Consider the following 18,876-nt stretch of genomic DNA (forward strand, 5'->3'; position numbering starts at 1 on the left):
GGTTGATTCTAAGTGTGAGGCTTTTCAGATCATTGATAAAAATATTGGAAGTAAATAGAAAAATCACTGCGGATAATATTTGTAGATGACACAAAGATTGGCAAATGATTATGAAAAAAACAAGGAGTCTGGTGGCACCTTAAAGCCTAACAGAGTTATTTGGGCATAAGCTTTCGTGGGTAAAAACCTCATTTCTTCAGATGCATAGAGTGGAAGTTACAGATGCAGGCATTATATACTGACACATGGAGAGCAGGGAGTTACTTCGCAAATGGTGTTGACAGGGCCAATTCAATCAGGGTGGATGTAGTCCACTCCCAATAATAGATGAGGAGGTGTCAATTCCAGGAGAGGAAAAGCTGCTTCTGTAATGACCCAGCCACTCCCAGTCCCTATTCAAGCCCAGATTAATGGTGTTAAATTTGCAAATGAATTTTAGTTCTGCTGTTTCTCTTTGAAGTCTGTTTCTGAAGTTTTTTTGTTCAATGATAGTGACTTTTAAATCTGTAATAGAATGACCAGGGAGATTGAAGTGTTCACTTACTGGCTTATGTATGTTACCATTCCTGATGTCCGATTTGTGTCCATTTATTCTTTTGCGGAGGGACTGTCCGGTTTGGCCAATGTACATGGCAGAGGGGCATTGCTGGCACATGATGGCATATATAACATTAGTGGATGTGCAGGTGAATGAGCCCTTGATGGTGTGGCTGATGTGGTTGGGTCCTCTGATGGTGTCGCCAGAGTAGATATGGGGACAGAGTAGGCAACGAGGTTTGCTACAGGGATTGGTTCCCTGGGTTGGTGTTTCTGTGGTGTGGTGTTTAGTTGCTGGTGAGTATTTGCTTCAGGTTGGAGGGTTATCTGTAAGCGAGGACTGGCCTGCTTCCCAAGGTTTGTGAGAGTGAGGGATCATTTTCCAGGATACAATACCAACTTTCCACACAAACTTCCACATGGCTGGACTTTAAAAAAATGAGACAAGCCATTTACAATGCACACTTCACTTCTCTACAGAGGAAAAAAGGACAGTAAGCTATCTAAACTCCTACCTGCCACAGGGGGCTACAACAGTGGTACCCTCAACTCATCTAACAACATTGTCAATCTTTCCAACCACACACTTTGCCCAGCAGAAGAGTCTGTCCTATCTCGGGGACTCTCTTTCTGTCCCACCATCCCCACGAACACGATACAGCTCTGCGGTGATCTGGAAGCCTACTTTCGTTGTCTCCTACTCAAGGAATATTTTCAACACACCACTGAACAGTGCACTGACCCACAGGAACCCTCCTACCAACACTACAAGAAGAACTCTGCGTGGACACCACAGACGTGCACAGACTGAAATTGTGGACAAACAACATCACTTGTCCCATAACTTCAGCCGTACAGAACGCAATGCCATCCACAGCCTCAGAAACAACTCTGACATTATCATCAAAGGGGCTGACAAAGGAGGTGCTGTAGTCATAATGAACAGGTCAGATTATGAACAGGAGGCTGCCAGGCAACTCTCCAAGACCACATTCCTCTGAACCCACTGAGGAATACCAAAAGAAACTACACCATCTGCTCAAGAAATTCCCAGCTACAGTACGGGAACAAATCTACATGGACACACCCCCAGAACTCCGACCAGGCTTTTCTATCTGCTACCCAAGATCCATAAACCTGGAAACCCTGGACGCCCCATCATCTCAGGCATTGGCAGTCTTACAGCAGGATTATCTGGCTATTTGGACTCTCTCCTCAGACCCTACACTCCCAGCACTCCCAGCTATCTTCGAGACACCACCGACTTCCTGAGGAAACTACAATTCATTGGTGTTCTTCCTGAAAACACCATCCTGGCCACCATAGATGTAGAAGAACTTTACACCAATATTCCACATGAGGATGGACTACAAGCTGTCAGGAACAGTATTCCTGATGAGGCCACAGCACGCCTGGTGGCTGAGCTTTGCGACTTTGTTCTCACCCACAACCACTTCAGATTTGGGGACAACTTATACCTTCAAGTCAGTGGCACTGCTATGGGTACCCGCATGGCCCCACAGTATGCCAACATTTTTATGGCTGACTTAGAACAACGCTTCCTCAGCTCTTGTCCCCTAGTGCCCCTCCTCTACTTGCGCTACATTGATGACATCATCATCATATGGACCCACAGAAAGGAGGCCCTTGAAGAATTCCACCTGGACTTCAGTAATTTCCACCCCACCATCAACCTCAGCCTGGACCAGTCCACACAAGAGATCCACTTCCTGGACACTACAGTGCAAATAAGTGATGGTCACATAAACACCACCCTATACCGGAAACCTACTGACCGCTATATGTACCTACATGCCTCCAGCTTCCATCCAAGAGACATCACACGATCCATTGTCTAGAGCCAAGCCCTAAGATACAACCGAATTTGCTCCAACCCCTCAGACAGAGACAAACACCTACAAGATCTTTATCAAGCATTCGTAAAACTACAATACCCACCTGGGGAAGTGAGGAAACAGATTGACAGAGCAAGACGGGTACCCAGAAATCACCTACTACAGGACAGGCCCAACAAGGACAATAACAGAACACCACTGGCCATCACATACAGCCCCCAGCTAAAACCTCTCCAGCGCATTATCCACGATCTACAACCTATCCTGGAAAATGATCCCTCACTCTCACAGACCTTGGGAGGCAGGCCAGTCCTCGCTTACAGACAACCCCCCAACCTGAAGCAAATACTCACCAGCAACTACACACCACATCACAGAAACACCAACCCAGGAACCAATCCCTGTAGCAAACCTCGTTGCCTACTCTGTCCCCATAATCTACTCTGGCGACACCTTCAGAGGACCCAACCACATCAGCCACACCATCAAGGGTTCATTCACCTGCACATCCACTAATGTGTCGGCAATACCCCTCTGCCATGTACGTTGGCCAAACCGGACAGTCCCTCCGCAAAAGAATAAATGGACACAAATCGGACATCAGGAATGGTAACATACATAAACCAGTAAGTGAACACTTCAATCTTCCTGGTCATTCTATTACAGATTTAAAAGTCACTATCATTAAATAAAAAAACTTCAGAAACAGACTTCAAAGAAAAACAGCAGAACTAAAATTCATTTGCAAATTTAACACCATTAATCTGGGCTTGAATAGGGACTGGGAGTGGCTGGGTCATTACAGAAGCAGCTTTTCCTCTCCTGGAATTGACACCTCCTCATCTATTACTGGGAGTGGACTACATCCACCCTGATTGAATTGGCCCTGTCAACACCGGTTCTCCACTTGCGAAGTAACTCCCTGCTCTCCATGTGTCAGTATATAATGCCTGCATCTGTAACTTTCACTCTATGCATCTGAAGAAGTGAGGTTTTTACCCACGAAAGCTTATGCCCAAATAACTCTGTTAGGCTTTAAGGTGCCACCAGATTCCTTGTTGTTTTTGTAGATACAGACTAACGTGGCTACCCCTGTGACAGACCCAGACCAGTGGGGTACAGGAGTCTAGTAGAGGGTAAATATACTGGTCACTGGATGAGTAATTTTCTGTTCCCTGAGTGACCAGAGCAGGGGCTGCACTAGAGTAATCAGGAACCTGCTAGAACCAGTTAAGACAGGCAGGCTAATTAGGACACCTGGAGCCAATTAAGAAGAAGCTGCTAGAATCAATTAAGGCAGGCTAATCAGGGCACCTGGATTTTAAAAGGAGCTCACTTCAGTTTGTGGTGTGAGTGTGAGGAGCTGGGAGCAAGAGGCGCAAGGAGCTGAGAGTGAGAGGGTGTGCTGCTGGAGGACTGAGGAGCACAAGCGTTACCAGACACCAGGAGGAAGGTCCTGTGGTGAGAATAAGGAAGGTGTTTGGAGGAGGCCATGGGGAAGTAGCCCAGGGAGTTGTAGCTGTCATGCAGCTGTTACAGGAGGCACTATAGACAGCTGCAGTCCACAGGGCCCTGGGCTGGAACCCGGAGTAGAGGGCGGGCCCTGGTTCCCCCCAAACCTCCCAATTGACCTGGATTCTTCCAGAGGGGAAGGTCTCTGGGCTGTTCCCCAACCCACATGGTGAATCTCTGAGGCAAGAAAATCCGCCAATAAGCGCAGGATCCACCCAGATAGAGGAGGAACTTTGTAACACCCCTGATAAATGATTACGAAGATAGGGTAGTCATACAGAGCAATCTGGGTCACTTGGTAAGCGAGACTATTCAAAGAATATGCACTTTAATACAGGGGTTCTCAGGACAATTTTTTTGGTGGCCACACTCTGAGGCCACAACTCTTGCTGATGGCCGCTCTCTCGCTTTTTCCTAAAATACACCTCTACCTCGATATAAAGCAGACTTTGGGAGCCGAAAAATCTTACCACGTTATAGGTGAAACTGTGTTATATTGAACTTGCATTGATCCTCCAGAGTGCGCAGCCCTGCCCTCCTCCCTCCCCCCGAGCACTGCTTTACTGAGTTCTATCCGAATTCGTGTTATATCGGGTCGCGTTATATCGAGGTAGCGGTGTACTTGATTAGCTTTAGGATAACCAAATAAATATGCACATATATATCTCCAAATCATTGTAATTTATTTATTGCTAGCTAGTAAATCTGTTGTGAAAAGTGATATTAACAAACATACGCATATCACTTTTTACAGCAGACTTAATCAGCCCTGTCAAGCCTGGGGACAAATTAAGCCATTGATGGAGGGTTGGGGGAGGCAGTGGGGGCCAGGGGAGATAGGCTGAGGCAGGCAGTGGGGGGCTGGAGTCCTGCAGCCAGAGCCCAAAGCCCCATGGCCAGAGGATGGCGTCCAGGGACAGAGCCTGAAGCCATGTGGCTGGAGCCTGGGGCCTGCCACTGCACAGCCAGAGCCCAGGGCTGGAGCCTGAAGCCCCACGGACAGAGCTTGCTGTCCTGCTGCCCCAGGGCTGTAGTCCAAAGCCTGAGCCCTGCCACCCATGGGAAGGTGAGAACTCGCTGGCTGCCGGCTCCAACAGCGTTGTGCCCCAGGTGACTCCAGAAGGTGGGCAGGGCCCAACCCCTGCTGTTGGCCCCAGTATCCAGGAGCAACAGGGAGAGGGAAGGGTCTCTACTTTGCCCTCCCCCTCCATCACAGCCCAGGAGGCTGTGACTGCAAGAAAAGCCCCTGGTGGCTGCATGCAGCCACGGTGGCCGCATTTGAGAAACACTGCTTTAATACCACCAAATGGTTGGTCATACATCTAGGAACAAAGAATGCAGGACTATATGAAAAGGATTCAGGGGTCATAATGGACAAACATCTAAACATGCACTCCCAGGGTCACACTGTGACAAAAAAGAGCTAATATGATCCTTGGATGTATAAATGGGGGAGTAGTGAATAAGAACAGGGAAGTGATTTTTACCTCTGTCTACAGCATTGGTGAGACCGATACTAGAATACTGCATTCAGTTCTGGTATCTGCCTTTCAAAAAGGATGTTGAAATTTGGAGAGGGTTCAGAAAAGAGTCACTAAATGATTCGAGGGCTGGAGAAAATGCCTTATAGTAATCCCTTAAATAGCTCAATCTGTTTAGTTTATCAAAAAGAAGATTGAGATGTGACTTGATTACAGTGTGTAAGTACATTCACAGGGAGAAAATACCAGGTACTAAAGGGCTCTTTAATCTAGATGAGAAAGGCATAATAAGAACCAGTGAAGCTGGAAGCCGAAGCCAGACCAATTCAAATTAGAAATAAGGCACAAGTTTTTAACAGTGAAGGTGATTAACCCTTGGAACAAACTACCAAGGGACGTGATGAACTCTGTCATAAGAATATAAGAACAGCCATACTAGGTCAGACCAATGTTACGTCTAGCCCAGTATCCTGTCTCCAACAGTGACCCATACCAGAACTTCAGGGAGAGTGTACAGAGCAGGGCCATTGGCGAATACAGAGGACAACCTGGTCTTCCCTTCCTGGCTTCTGACAATCAGAGGTTTAGGGTCACCTTGAGCATGGGATTGAATCCTTGATGATCTTGGCTAATAGTCTTTGATAGGCCTATGCTCCCTGAATTTACCGAGTTCTTGTTATAACCCAGTTATACTTCTGGCAATCACAGCATCCCATGACAAGGAGTTCCACAGGTTAATTGTGTGTTTTGTGAAGAAGTACTTCCTCTTGATTGTATTAAACCTGCTGCCTATTAATTTCATCGGGTGACCCCTGGGTTTTTGTATTGTGGGAAAAGATAAATAACATTTTTTTCTACACCATTCATGATTTTATAGACCTATATCATATTCTCCCTGAGTCTTCTCTTTTCTAAGCTGAACAGCTGTAATCCTTTTAGTCTCTCCTCATTTGGAAGTCATTCTGTACCCTTGATCATCTTTGTTTCTCTTCTCTGAACCCTTTCCAAGTTCTACTGTATGCTTTTTGAAATGGGGCAATCAGAACTGGACACTCTTATTCAAGGTGTGGGCTCACCATGGATTTATATAATGGCATGATGTTAGTTCAGTCTTATTTTCCAACCCTTTTCTAATATTTTTTAATATCTTCAAGTCAAGACAGAATGCCTTTCTGAAAGATAGATGCTTTAATCAAGCCCAATGTATAGGGCTTAATATGAGGTAACGGGGTAAAACTGAATGACTTCTGGTATGCAAGAGGTCAACCTAGAGATGTAAGAGTCCCGTTTTGCCTTAAAATCTATGAATCTCTGAAAATACAGAGAGAAAAGGGGGGAGGGGGAATTGAAAAATGCTATTTGTGCCTACTGAGTCAGAAGCCTTTGTAAGATTTATGAAGGCCTTGTAGAGAGGTTTTCCTTGTTCTTGACACTTTTCTTTTGATTGCCGTTGTGCAAAGTCCATGTCAATAGTTGATCTAATGTCTCAGAAGCCCCACTGACTCCCTGGATACACACATTTGGCAAGAACTTGCAGTCTTTTGAGAATCATCCGTGCAAATGCCTTGCCAGCAACTTTAAGAAGAGAGATTCTTCTGTAGTCGTTAGTCACGTCAATCTTCTTTGTCTTTATACAGTGTTACGATGGTGGCATCAGTCATGTCTTGTGGTACTCCTCCTCTCCTGCAGCAGGGAAGCAGGACATTGTGCAGATGTTTAAGCACAATCTATCCTTCTTGTTTCAGTACTTTAGCTGGAATTCCGTCTTTTCCTGTGGCCTTTCCTGGTGCTAGGAGACGATTGCCTTTTCAAGTTTGTTTATAGATGGTTCTGTATTAAGTTCTTTGATAGTCTGTGTGACAGTCAGGTACCCAGGACTGAGAGGAACCTTGTTACCCCCGACCTCCAGTGAGAGGGAGTCTTGCCTGTGGTAGCAGAGTGTTAGCTCCCTGACATCGCCAACCTGTCAGCCACTCAAGCACTCTCCTCTTGGCTATGCCGGCACTATCTTTGCCTTGCAGGTTAACAAGAGATGCACCTGAGACCCCTTGAAGCATTCCCCTGTGATATCCAGACCCTGACACTCTCAAAAATCCCAGAGTCTCTGCTCCCAGAGGAGCAGTATACCCCAGTTTATTGGTTTTACCTTGAATCGTCACTCCTGTATAACATACAGCACTTGTAAGCACTTTTAATAAAACAAAAGAAAGTTTATTTAAGATAGGTTCCACTAGAAACAAGAAAGAGTGATGTAAACTTTACAATATGAAACAAAACCATAAAAAGTGTACTAGGACCTACACTTATTAGTATTACCTTTTCAATCTAATAAAGTAGGTTCCTCCTCCCCCCCTCCCCTTCACTGCCCCCCCCAACACACCCACTTCTTCTTTCACAACAACCCCTCCTCAAGATGTGTCCTGAGTGAACAGATGGAGTGTCTTTCCCTAACCCGTGAATCAGTCTTTTGTCTTTATTTCCTGACAGGGCACTCCGCTGTCTGTTATAATGTTCCTTTTTACCTGCAAGTGGCTTTGATGTTTGTACTTTATCTTTGATGGTTTTCCATTGACCTTTCTGTGTTGTTGCAACAGTGGACAATTGAACAATACATTACGTAATTGGCTAGCCAGCGAGGGGTGACAATTGCATTTTCAAGTTTGTTTATAGATGGTTATACATTAAGGTCTTCAATAGTGTGTATGACAATCCCCAGTTACCCATCGAGATATATGATTCCCTGGAAACTAACTTTTAATCCAAGACTATAAGGCATAGTTTTCAAATATAGTTATATTATTCTTTAAATCTTCTTTCGCATGGAAATAGCAACATTTACAAGTTAATAGAAAGGTTGAAACTTGAGAGGTCCACTTGAGAGCTTCAGGAACTGCTGAGTGTACCTTTGCCCCATCTCCTGGAAATGAAAAGATGGGACGCTCGGTTCACAATGTATTGGATGGTTTGGAGGTCTCCGTGTTCACATTGTGGTGAATCCTTGATTCTCCATTTGTGCGTTGTGTACTCCTCTTCCATGTAAAGTGCTAACATGGTTGATGGTTGTCCACTGTCTTCAGCAGAGCAAGAAACCTGGCAGTTCGATGGTAGGGTCATCTATGAGGTGCTTGTTGTTTACATCAGAGCCTGCCCATTGCACCTACCAGGTGTCTTCCGAGTTGAAGTTGGACGACAGAAGAGCTTCTCCAGCTGTCCAGAATGGTTGGCAGGACTTAAGGCAAGTGTGAAGCGAGTGAATGAGGTTGTCATGGAGCACAAGCTCCTGGTTAGCGATCACTTTCTTGTACTCACACAACATAGTCCTCTCTCACTGGATGGTTGGGGGAAGGATGCTTGCAAGGAGTGATGGTGGCAACCTTCACATGGTCCTCCATATTCAGTATACTTTAATCTGTGTACACAAACTATTGCCACTGCGTTGGAGACTGAAAGATCATTCATTGACCTCCTGGTCACAATTCCTTAAATATTACCCATACACACACCTCACAATAATTGTGTATTGATTACTTACAAGCATGCGGTAGGGACCTGGCGTGCTACCTTCATGGATAAATACCATAAAATTGCTGTATTAAATGTAGTGAGTTTGTCAGGTCTGACAGGAGTTGCTTGTAAAGAACAGTGAACCCTTTCTGTCTTGGCACCCATGAGCCTCTATATCACAATCTGGAACTTCGGGATCATGTTTTAGTACTGCTTCAGAAACAGTGGTTTCACATTAATAGCATTCATGACAATTCCACCCAGCATTGCATCTGTTTGTTTCTGTCAATTGTGATGTCTCCATTTAGAGATTTGAGTGGGACAGTCTTCTCAGTTGAAGGACTGGTTGCTTTCTTGATTCTATTATACATACCTCTTAGATTTCTATTCTGAAAGAACGTTTGTATTTTCTTGCATAGTTAGAGCCAGTATGATTGAGCACATTGAATAAATATTAGTAAGCATTTGCAGCAAAAGTGCTAGCATGAACACACCCAAAAGCTTTTTTTATGTGCACTTTGGTGACAAATATTTGCATAGTGATCAATGTGCAGACAAACTGTAGGCTAAAATTTCTTCTCACAAACTATTTATTGAACAATTGTGAATAATGAATATATTTGCTAAAATCGTGGCATGTTTGTGGATAATTCAGAAACAGAAAAAAGAATTAAACTCATATGACATTCATAGTGAATAATTTGTCCAGTTATATACTTCAGCCAAATATTACTTTGTCTCTCTTACTTTGGTCTTGGTGACTTAAAGGCTAATTCAATTAACAATTCCCTGAGCAGTTCATCTGTCAATCAGGTTTTTACATCTTGTCCAAACACCAGCACCTTCACCAAGGTTTAACTGCAACTAGCTGACCCAATGCTGACTTGTGTAGACTGACCAGTCAGATATGGTCAGCATTATGTCAGCTGATTCGGCTCTTGACAATTATGTTGGAACAATTTAAACGCAATACAATTTCCTGGGAAAGTGCTACGTAAAGTAAATGCTATGGAGACTAGATGAAAATCAAAAGGTGGAAAGCTAAGCAATTTAGGAAGGGAAGTTATTTTTTTTTAATAAGACTGTTTCAGAGTCTTTGCTTTTTGTTTATTGTTAACATCTATGTAGTTAAAATGACTAATGTGAATGCTTTAGAGATGTTGTGTTTGTTAAAGGTTCAACTCCATCCTTCTGTTACCAAGCAAGAGCTCACAATAAGCATCCTTGAAAGCTGAGAACCACCACTTCAAGGGAAAGAAGACTTGACGTTCTTGATTATTATAAGGTTTTTAAAAAAAATCCTTGCAGGGGTGGGGATGAGAGAAGTGTGTGTGTGTCAGGAGGGAACTTTCATCATAAAAACTAGGAAAAAAGGGTCCAGAACCATTTACAAAATATTTTGCAGTCCATCCTGAAATACTATCCTATAAAATGTGGCCTAGAATCCTTGTGCTTATATTTCTTGTGCAAGCAATCTCTTTTAAAAAGGTGCATTAATATTTAAATTTCAAATATTAGAACAACCTGCTGCTTAACTTTTAAGAAGTCTGATTGTAGTTCTGATTCAGTGACTGAAAGTTGATCTAAAGTGCCAAAAAGTTGCTGGTAGTGATCCAAAATGACCTGGCAGTTTACAAGACTCAGTGATTAAATTTCATTTATCTAACAACTTGAGCTGCTACAAATAACTCTGAGGTTGTAGCATTTTGCATTTCTTCAAGATTATTTGTAATAAGTAAATTGTCAATTGTTTGTTTTGTTTTGTAAATTTGTTTTGGCCTTTAATGACTTGTGTTTATGTACCTTTGCCCAGTGATCTTCTTACGCAACTAATTTATGCCATAAACAGGAATTTAAGGATCATCCCAAAAAGCTGTGCTAAATAGTGTCAAGCAGGAGACCTGGATTCAGCTGGTAACGAGATTCTGCTTCCCAAGTTGACTGAGTGTGTTGGAGCCAGAAGCTCAACACCCAAGTTGGATGTAGCAGTGTGCCACTGTGTGTGCAGCCTTTTTTGTCTGCGGTGTGGGGAAGCATTCACTAGAATTCGGAATTTCTTTCTTTAGCCAGCAATACTAAGTCTAGTGACTGGCAGTTGCAATTGGGGGGAACATAATTACTTTTTTCATGGTGTAGGCTGAAGCACCCAAGCAAGGTTGGTTTCTAGGGCTAAAAATGTCTTTTACTGAATACCTTTGAGGTAAAAATTGGGACCTCCTATCGCGCAAATCTGCCTACTACATATTATGACCAGTTTACAGATGGGAAAACTGAGACACAGAGGTTAAGTGGCCTGCCTAATGCCACAGATGTGTGCTGTCAGAGCTAGGATTAGAACTCAGGTGTTCCTGTGCTCTGGCTATTAGAACATGCCTCTCTTTATATGACAGTGTACATTAATACCTCAAACTGAAACTGAATTGTGAGTGGTGGGGAAGGATAATTTAATATGTGTAAAAATAAATAAAACTAGGAAGTGTGCCTGTTGCCACCCATATCATGTTGCTTGTTTGATACATACCTTTCCTGCCCCCACCTTTAGTCTATCTTTGTCTTTTTAGAATATATATATTCTCTTCAGCGCAAAGACTGGATCTTCTACTTGGTGTTTGGAAGCCAATCTTTGGTACCACATTTTGGGCACTACAGCAATCTAAATAATAGCTATTCATAGATTCTAGGACTGGAAGGGACCTCGAGAGGTCATCCAGTCCAGTCCCCTGCCCTCATGGCAGGACCAAATACTGTCTAGACTATCCCTGATAGACATTTATCTAACCTACTCTTAAATATCTCCAGAGATGGAGATTCCACAACCTCCCTAGGCAATTTATTCCAGTGTTTAACCACCCTGACAGTTAGGAACTTTTTCCTAATGTCCAACCTAAACCTCCCTTGCTGCAGTTTAAGCCCATTGCTTCTTGTTCTATCCTTAGAGGCTAAGGTGAACACATTTTCTCCCTCCTCCTTATGACACCCTTTTAGATACCTGAAAACTGCTATCATGTCCCTCTCAGTTTTCTCTTTTCCAAACTAAACAAACCCAATTCTTTCAGCCTTCCTTCATAGATCATGTTCTCAAGACCTTTAATCATTCTTGTTGCTCTTTTCTGGACCCTCTCCAATTTCTCCACATCTTTCTTGAAATGCGGTGTCCAGAACTGGACACAATACTCCAGTTGAGGCCTAACCAGCGCAGAGTAGAGCGGAAGAATGACTTCTTGTGTCTTGCTCACACCACACCTGTTAATACATCCCAGAATCATGTTTGCTTTTTTTTGCAACAGCATCAAACTGTTGACTCATATTTAGCTTGTGGTCCACTATAACCCCTAGATCCCTCTCTGGCGTACTCCTTCCTAGACAGTCTTTTCCCATCCTGTATGTGTGAAACTGATTTTTCCTTCCTAAGTGGAACACTTTGCATTTGTCTTTGTTAAACTTCATCCTGTTTACCTCAGACCATTTCTCCAATTTGTCCAGATCATTTTGAATTATGACCCTGTCCTCCAAAGCAGTTGCAATCCCTCCCAGTTTGGTATCATCTGTAAACTTAATAAGCATACTTTCTATGCCAATATCTAAGTCGTTAATGAAGATATTGAACAGAGCCGGTCCCAAAACAGACCCCTGCGGAACCCCACTTGTTATGCCTTTCCAGCAGGATTGGGAACTATTAATAACAACTCTCTGAGTATGGTTATCCAGCCAGTTATGCACCCACCTTATAGTAGCCCCATCTAAATTGTATTTGTCTAGTTTATCCATAAGAATATCATGCGAGACCGTATCAAATGCCTTACTAAAGTCTAGGTATACCACATCCACCACTTCTCCCTTATCTACAAGACTTGTTATCCTATCAAAGAAAGCTATCAGATTGGTTTGACATGATTTGTTCTTTACAAATCCATGCTGGCTATTCCCTATCATCTTTTTGTTTGAAGATGATTTCCTTAATTACTTGCTCCATTATCTTCCCTGGCACAGAAGTTAAACTAACTGGTCTGTAGTTTCCTGGGTTGTTTTTATTTCCCTTTTTATAGATGGGCACTATATTTGCCCTTTTCCAGGCTTCTGGAATCTCTCCTGTCTCCCATGATTTTCCAAAGATAGTAGCTAGAGGCTCAGATACCTCTTCTATTAGCTCCTTGAGTATTCTAGGATGCATTTCATCAGGCTCTGGTGACTTGCAGGCATCTAACTTTTCTAAGTGATGTTTAACTTGTTCTTTTTTTATTTTATCTGCTAAACCTACCCCCTTCCCATTAGCATTCACTATGTTAGGCATTCCTTCAGACTTCTCGGTGAAGACCGAAACAAAGAAGTCATTAAGCATCTCTGCCATTTCCAAGTTTCCTGTTTCTCCCTCTTCACTGAGCAGTGGGCCTACCCTGTCCTTGGTCTTCCTCTTGCTTCTAATGTATTGATAAAAAGTCTTCTTGTTTCCCTTTATTCCTGTAGCTAGTTTGAGCTCATTTTGTGCCTTTGCCTTTCTAATCTTGCCCCTGCATTCCTGTGTTGTTTGCCTACATTCATCCTTTGTAATCTGTCCTAGTTTCCATTTTTTATATGACTCCTTTTTATTTTTTAGATCATGTAAGATCTCGTGGTTAAGCCAAGGTGGTCTTTTGCCACATTTTCTATCTTTCCTGACCAGCGGAATAGCTTGCTTTTGGGCCCTTAATAGTGTCCCTTTGAAAAACTGCCAACTCTCCTCAAAAAGCAACAGAGGGTCCTGTGGCACCTTTAAGACTAACAGAAGTATTGGGAGCATAAGCTTTCGTGGGTAAGAACCTCACTTCTTCAGATGCAAGTAATGGAAATTTCTAGAGGCAGGTATAAATCAGTATGGAGATAACGAGGTTAGTTCAATCAGGGAGGGTGAGGTGCTCTGCTAGCAGTTGAGGTGTGAACACCAAGGGAGGAGAAACTGCTTCTGTAGTTGGATAGCCATTCACAGTCTTTGTTTAATCCTGGATCTGATGGTGTCAAATTTGCAAATGAACTGGAGCTCAGCAGTTTCTCTTTGGAATCTGGTCCTGAAGTTTTTTTGCTGTAAGATGGTTACCTTTACATCTGCTATTGTGTGGCCAGGGAGGTTGAAGTGTTCTCCTACAGGTTTTTGTATATTGCCATTCCTGATATCTGACTTGTGTCCATTTATCCTCTTACGTAGTGACTGTCCAGTTTGGCCAATGTACATAGCAGAGGGGCATTGCTGGCACATGATGGCATATATAACATTGGTGGCTGTGCAGGTGAATGAGCCGGTGATGTTGTAGCTGATCTGGTTAGGTCCTGTGATGGTATTGCTGGTGTAGATATGTGGGCAGAGTTGGCATCGAGGTTTGTTGCATGGGTTGGTTCCTGAGTTAGAGTTGTTATGGTGCGGTGCATGGTTGCTGGTGAGAATATGCTTAAGGTTGGCGGGTTGTCTGTGGGCGAGCACTGGCCTGCCTCCCAAGGTCTGTGAAAGTGAGGGATCATTGTCCAGAATGGGTTGTAGATCACTGATGATTCGTTGGAGAGGTTTAAGCTGAGTACTGTAGGTGATGGCCAGGGGAGTTCTGTTGGTTTCTTTTTTGGGCCTGTCTTGTAGCAGGAGGTTTCTGGGTACATGTCTGGCTCTGTTGATTTGTCTCTTTATTTCCTTGTGTGGGTATCGTAGTTTTGAGAATGCTTGGTGAAGATCTTGTAGGTGTTGGTCTCTGTCTGAGGGGTTGGAGCAGATGCGGTTGTAACCCCTGCTCCAACCCCTCAGACAGAGACCAACATTCAAGACAGGTTTTTAAAATGTTTAAGAAGCTTCATTTAAAATTAAATTAAAACGCAGAGACCTTCAGACTAGTGGCTAGGACCCAAGCAGTGTGAATGCCACTGAAAATCAGCTTGCGTGTCGCCTTTGGCACGCGTGCCATAGGTTGCCTACCCCTGATCTAGCATTTGTTAGGCAAGTAGGGAACTGTGACTTCTGCCTTTCTGCCCAACTCTGTTGATCCGGACACACTGGTGAAATGAGGACAGACACATGGACGCATTTTAAGCAGTAGGCTGCAACTTTTATTAACTTAAACACAGGGCAAGGGTACTATCCGTCCATCACCCATACTTTCCATCATACACTAGGCATTTAAGTGGTTTCCATGTCGGAGTTATAAGGCTTCAACTATATAACCCATAATTCAAGGTAGGCACTTCTCACTCTACATCCAGGACTCACCTCATTCTGAGTCCTACCACACATCGACATTGTGAGGGGGACAGAGGTTGCAGAAAGGTGGTGAGCTCAGCCTGCAAGGGCCACAAGGTCTGAACTCTTCTTCCCAATACACCCATATCCTGTCTGTCTGCCTGTCTTTCTTGTCCACCTGCTATGGCTTGTCTGGCATCGAGATATTAGGCTCTCTGAGGTAGATACTGTTTTCTATTGCTTGTCTTTATGGTGCCCTAATCTTTGATTGAGATTTATAGGCATTATCATAATATAAATACAATAGACCATCAGAGTTATGAACACCAGTGTTATGACTGACCGGTCAATCACACACCTCATTTGGAACCAGACTTACACAACCAGGCAGCAGCAGAGATTAAAAATACATTTTTAAAAAGCAAATACAGTACAGTGCTGTGTTACACGTAAACTACTCAAAAATAAAGAGAAAGTTTAAAAAAAATTTTTTTTGACAAGGTAAGAAAACTGTTTCTGTGCTTGTTTTCATTTGAATTGAGATGGTTAAAAGCAGCATTTTCTTCTGCATAGTACAATTTCAAAGCTGTATTAAGTCAATGTTCAGTTGTAAACTTTTGAAAGAGCAACCATAACATTTTGTTCAGAGTTCTTTTCATGCCTTTGCTGCGTCTGTTCTACAAATCATCTGGATAGGAAAAAAAATTTGTATTTATTGTTCAGCAGTTTATCTGTTATGTCTTTGAGGTGTCTCTTTGTATGCAGGTGTAATTGCCTACTACTTTAAAAGAGCGTGTACTTAGTAATGGGTCATCCTTGAAAGATATAGCGCCTATTAGGTGTGTGCATTATGAAGATATGAGTTAGAGAATATAAATTTCCTTACCGCTATTTGTAGCTCATCTTCTCTGAGGTTAGTGCTTTTTTTGTCTTTGTTTTAGAAGCACAAGAGAAAGATGGAGATAGGAAGACAGAGTCATCATCACTACTCTCTGACAATACAAGACCAAGATTCTGGTGTTTTTGTGTTCTTTCATCTTGCTTTTAATTTAACATTTTTGGTTTACACGGACAAGCACTTCTAGGCAGTCTGTGTCTTAACAATAGTTCTTGATAGCTTGTTCTTCCTTACATCCATATGGTAAACTTTCTATTAATTCACTCTGAGACAACAATTTTGTTCAGGCTGGTTTCCATATATTGTTTTACGGAAAAGCGAATGCCTTGATTTCATATTCTGATGTCTAGCTCATTCTCCATCAGTCCCATGAATATATAAAAGAGTAATATAATCAGCTCTAAAATAAATTATAAATCTTTCAAGTTTTCTTTGTTTAGCCATTAGAAAATGTCACCAGTTACATGTTTTGACAATTTATTTTTCACAAATTTTGTTTCAGTGTATTGAAATAGTAGTACCATATATTTGAACAGTAAAGTAATGTTTATTAAGGGAATTCTGGTAAAAAGTTTCTATTAGCTTTAGTCGAATGCAAATAAGTAAGAATGCTGGGTCAGACCAATGGTCCATCTAGACCAGAGCAAATCCAGTCCAGAACAGGGAAATTGAGTGATCCATCCCCTGTTGTCCAGTTTTAGCTTTTGTCAGTCAGAAGTTTAGGGACAGCCAGAGCATGGAGTTGCGTCTCTGACCGTCTTGGCTAGTAGCCATTGGTGGACCTATCCTCTATGAACTTACCTAATTCTTTTTTGAACCCAGTTATACGTTTGGCCTTTGTAACATCCCGGTGGTTGGATATTTATGGTAGAGTACCTGCGGTCTATCACAAACGTCTGTTACAGCAGGTCACATAGATTTTACTGTAGCTGAAGTTAAAATAATTATGTAGTCTAAATGAAACAAACATTTGAAGTTCAATACAATACACAAACATGCCATTTTAAATACATAAATTCAAAACTAAGAGGTACATTTAACACAATTTGTTGTCAGTAGCAATATGATTCAACAATAATGTTTGCACTTGTATATTGCCCTCCATTCTTCTAATCACTCCATAGACATTAATTTAGCTTAACCACACACTTGTGAATTAGATGTGTAGAAGTATCCTTCAGAGATAATCCTAGATACCTGCATTCAGTATGGTCATATATGGGAGCCCCTTGCTCATGATGTGTCAAAGCAGTAAAGTAAGAGTCCCTTTTAAAAAACAAAACATATAAACAAAAACAAGGAGAACATGGAAGAAAGGGGAGCAGCAGGAGCATCATAACAAAAATAGGAGAGGATGGAAGGGGTGAGCAACCTGTGAGCAACCACTTCCTGTGGGGGAAGTGGAACAGAAGAAACTGATAATCCTGTGGCTGTTCTTGCATTGCCTATAAAAGTACGATATAATACTATCCATTCCCATTTGGAGGCACAGTGATTTGCTCAGGGACACACACAAGTCTGGCAGAGCCAGGATCAGGACCAGTTCTCCTGATCCTCAGTTATTTGTCTTTGCCAGAAGAAAAGCCTTCCTCATGTAATGGCACATATCCTCCCTTGATTCCTGAGCTATACAGTGTCCTTGATCACCAAAGAATATATCATTAGGACCAATAACTTCACACCTGACTCATGCTAAATAAATAGATGATCAAACAATATTAAACCAATATGTTTTGCAAAATAAACAGTTTGCTATCTAAACATTCTGTCTAAACATATTAAGACATTTTTTCCTTGAAGTTAAAAGGACTCTGGCCCCATCAAAGTTAGTGGCGAAACATCTCTTGATTCCAGTGAGGCCAAGATTTCACTCAAAGTGGTAACTGAGATATGCTAGATTCAGATTCATGTACATACAAAATATTTTCTGAATCAGAACATTTTTGATATTCCAGACAGCTTTTATCAGATCGAAGTAACGAGCTGAGGTACATTAAACTGCGTTGCCAGTCAGCAGTGGAAGAATACAATCTCACGGTAGAATCATAAAAATACTTTAATCTATATTCCTGTAAAAGTGTTCCATGTGCATCTAATACCATGTGCAATTGCTCTCTCATATTTTTTCCTCTTTACATCTAAATCCATGTTTAACTTTTAATTTGCCTTTCAACAGGTAGAGAGAATTGTCGACAAGAGGAAAAACAAGAAGGGAAAAATAGAATATTTGGTGCGATGGAAAGGATATGAGAGTGAAGATGACACCTGGGAACCTGAACAGCACCTTGTAAATTGTGAGGAATATATACATGAATTTAATAGGCGTCACAATGAAAAGCAAAAAGAAAGCACATTAACCAGGACAAACAGGACCTCTCCAAATAATGCCAGAAAACAAATTTCTAGATCTACCAATAGCTCTTTTTCAAAGACGTCACCTAAATCTTTAGTGATTGGCAAAGACCAGGAGTCAAAAAATAATCAATTGTTTACTGCCACGCAGAAGTTCCGGAAAAACAATTCACCATCTCTTTCTGGCAGGAAAAATATGGACCTTGCAAAATCAGGTATTAAAATCCTTGTTCCCAAAAGTCCTATTAAAAGCAGGACAGCAGTTGATGACTTTCAAAATGAAAGCCCTGATAAATTGGACCACATAGAACAGGATCAAGAAGACTCTGTCGCACCAGAAGTGGCAGCAGAAAAACCGGTGGGAGCTTTATTAGGACCTGGTGCAGAGCGTGCTAGGATGGGGAGCCGGCCAAGAATACATCCATTAGTGCCACAACTACCAGTGCCAGTAACAGCCACAATTGCATCAGCATTAACAATAAATGGAAAAGGTAAGTGTATACGTTTGACACTTTTATGTAGATTAGCCTTTTGGCTGGACTC

The 18,876-nt window shown here is 42.3% G+C and overlaps 1 protein-coding gene across 1 annotated transcript in view; it reads left to right on the plus strand.

The window, feature by feature from the left end:
• Positions 1-18,876, plus strand: part of CDYL (chromodomain Y like) — a 184,397-nt gene that overhangs the window by 68,115 nt on the left and 97,406 nt on the right. Inside the window, exon 2 of the mRNA XM_034762254.1 lies at positions 18,158-18,824. Coding sequence (XP_034618145.1) covers positions 18,158-18,824 — 667 coding nt within the window. The remainder of the gene's footprint in view (positions 1-18,157; positions 18,825-18,876) is intronic.

Source organism: Trachemys scripta, chromosome 2 (genome assembly GCF_013100865.1).
Source record: "Trachemys scripta elegans isolate TJP31775 chromosome 2, CAS_Tse_1.0, whole genome shotgun sequence".
Lineage (NCBI taxonomy): Eukaryota > Metazoa > Chordata > Testudines > Emydidae > Trachemys > Trachemys scripta.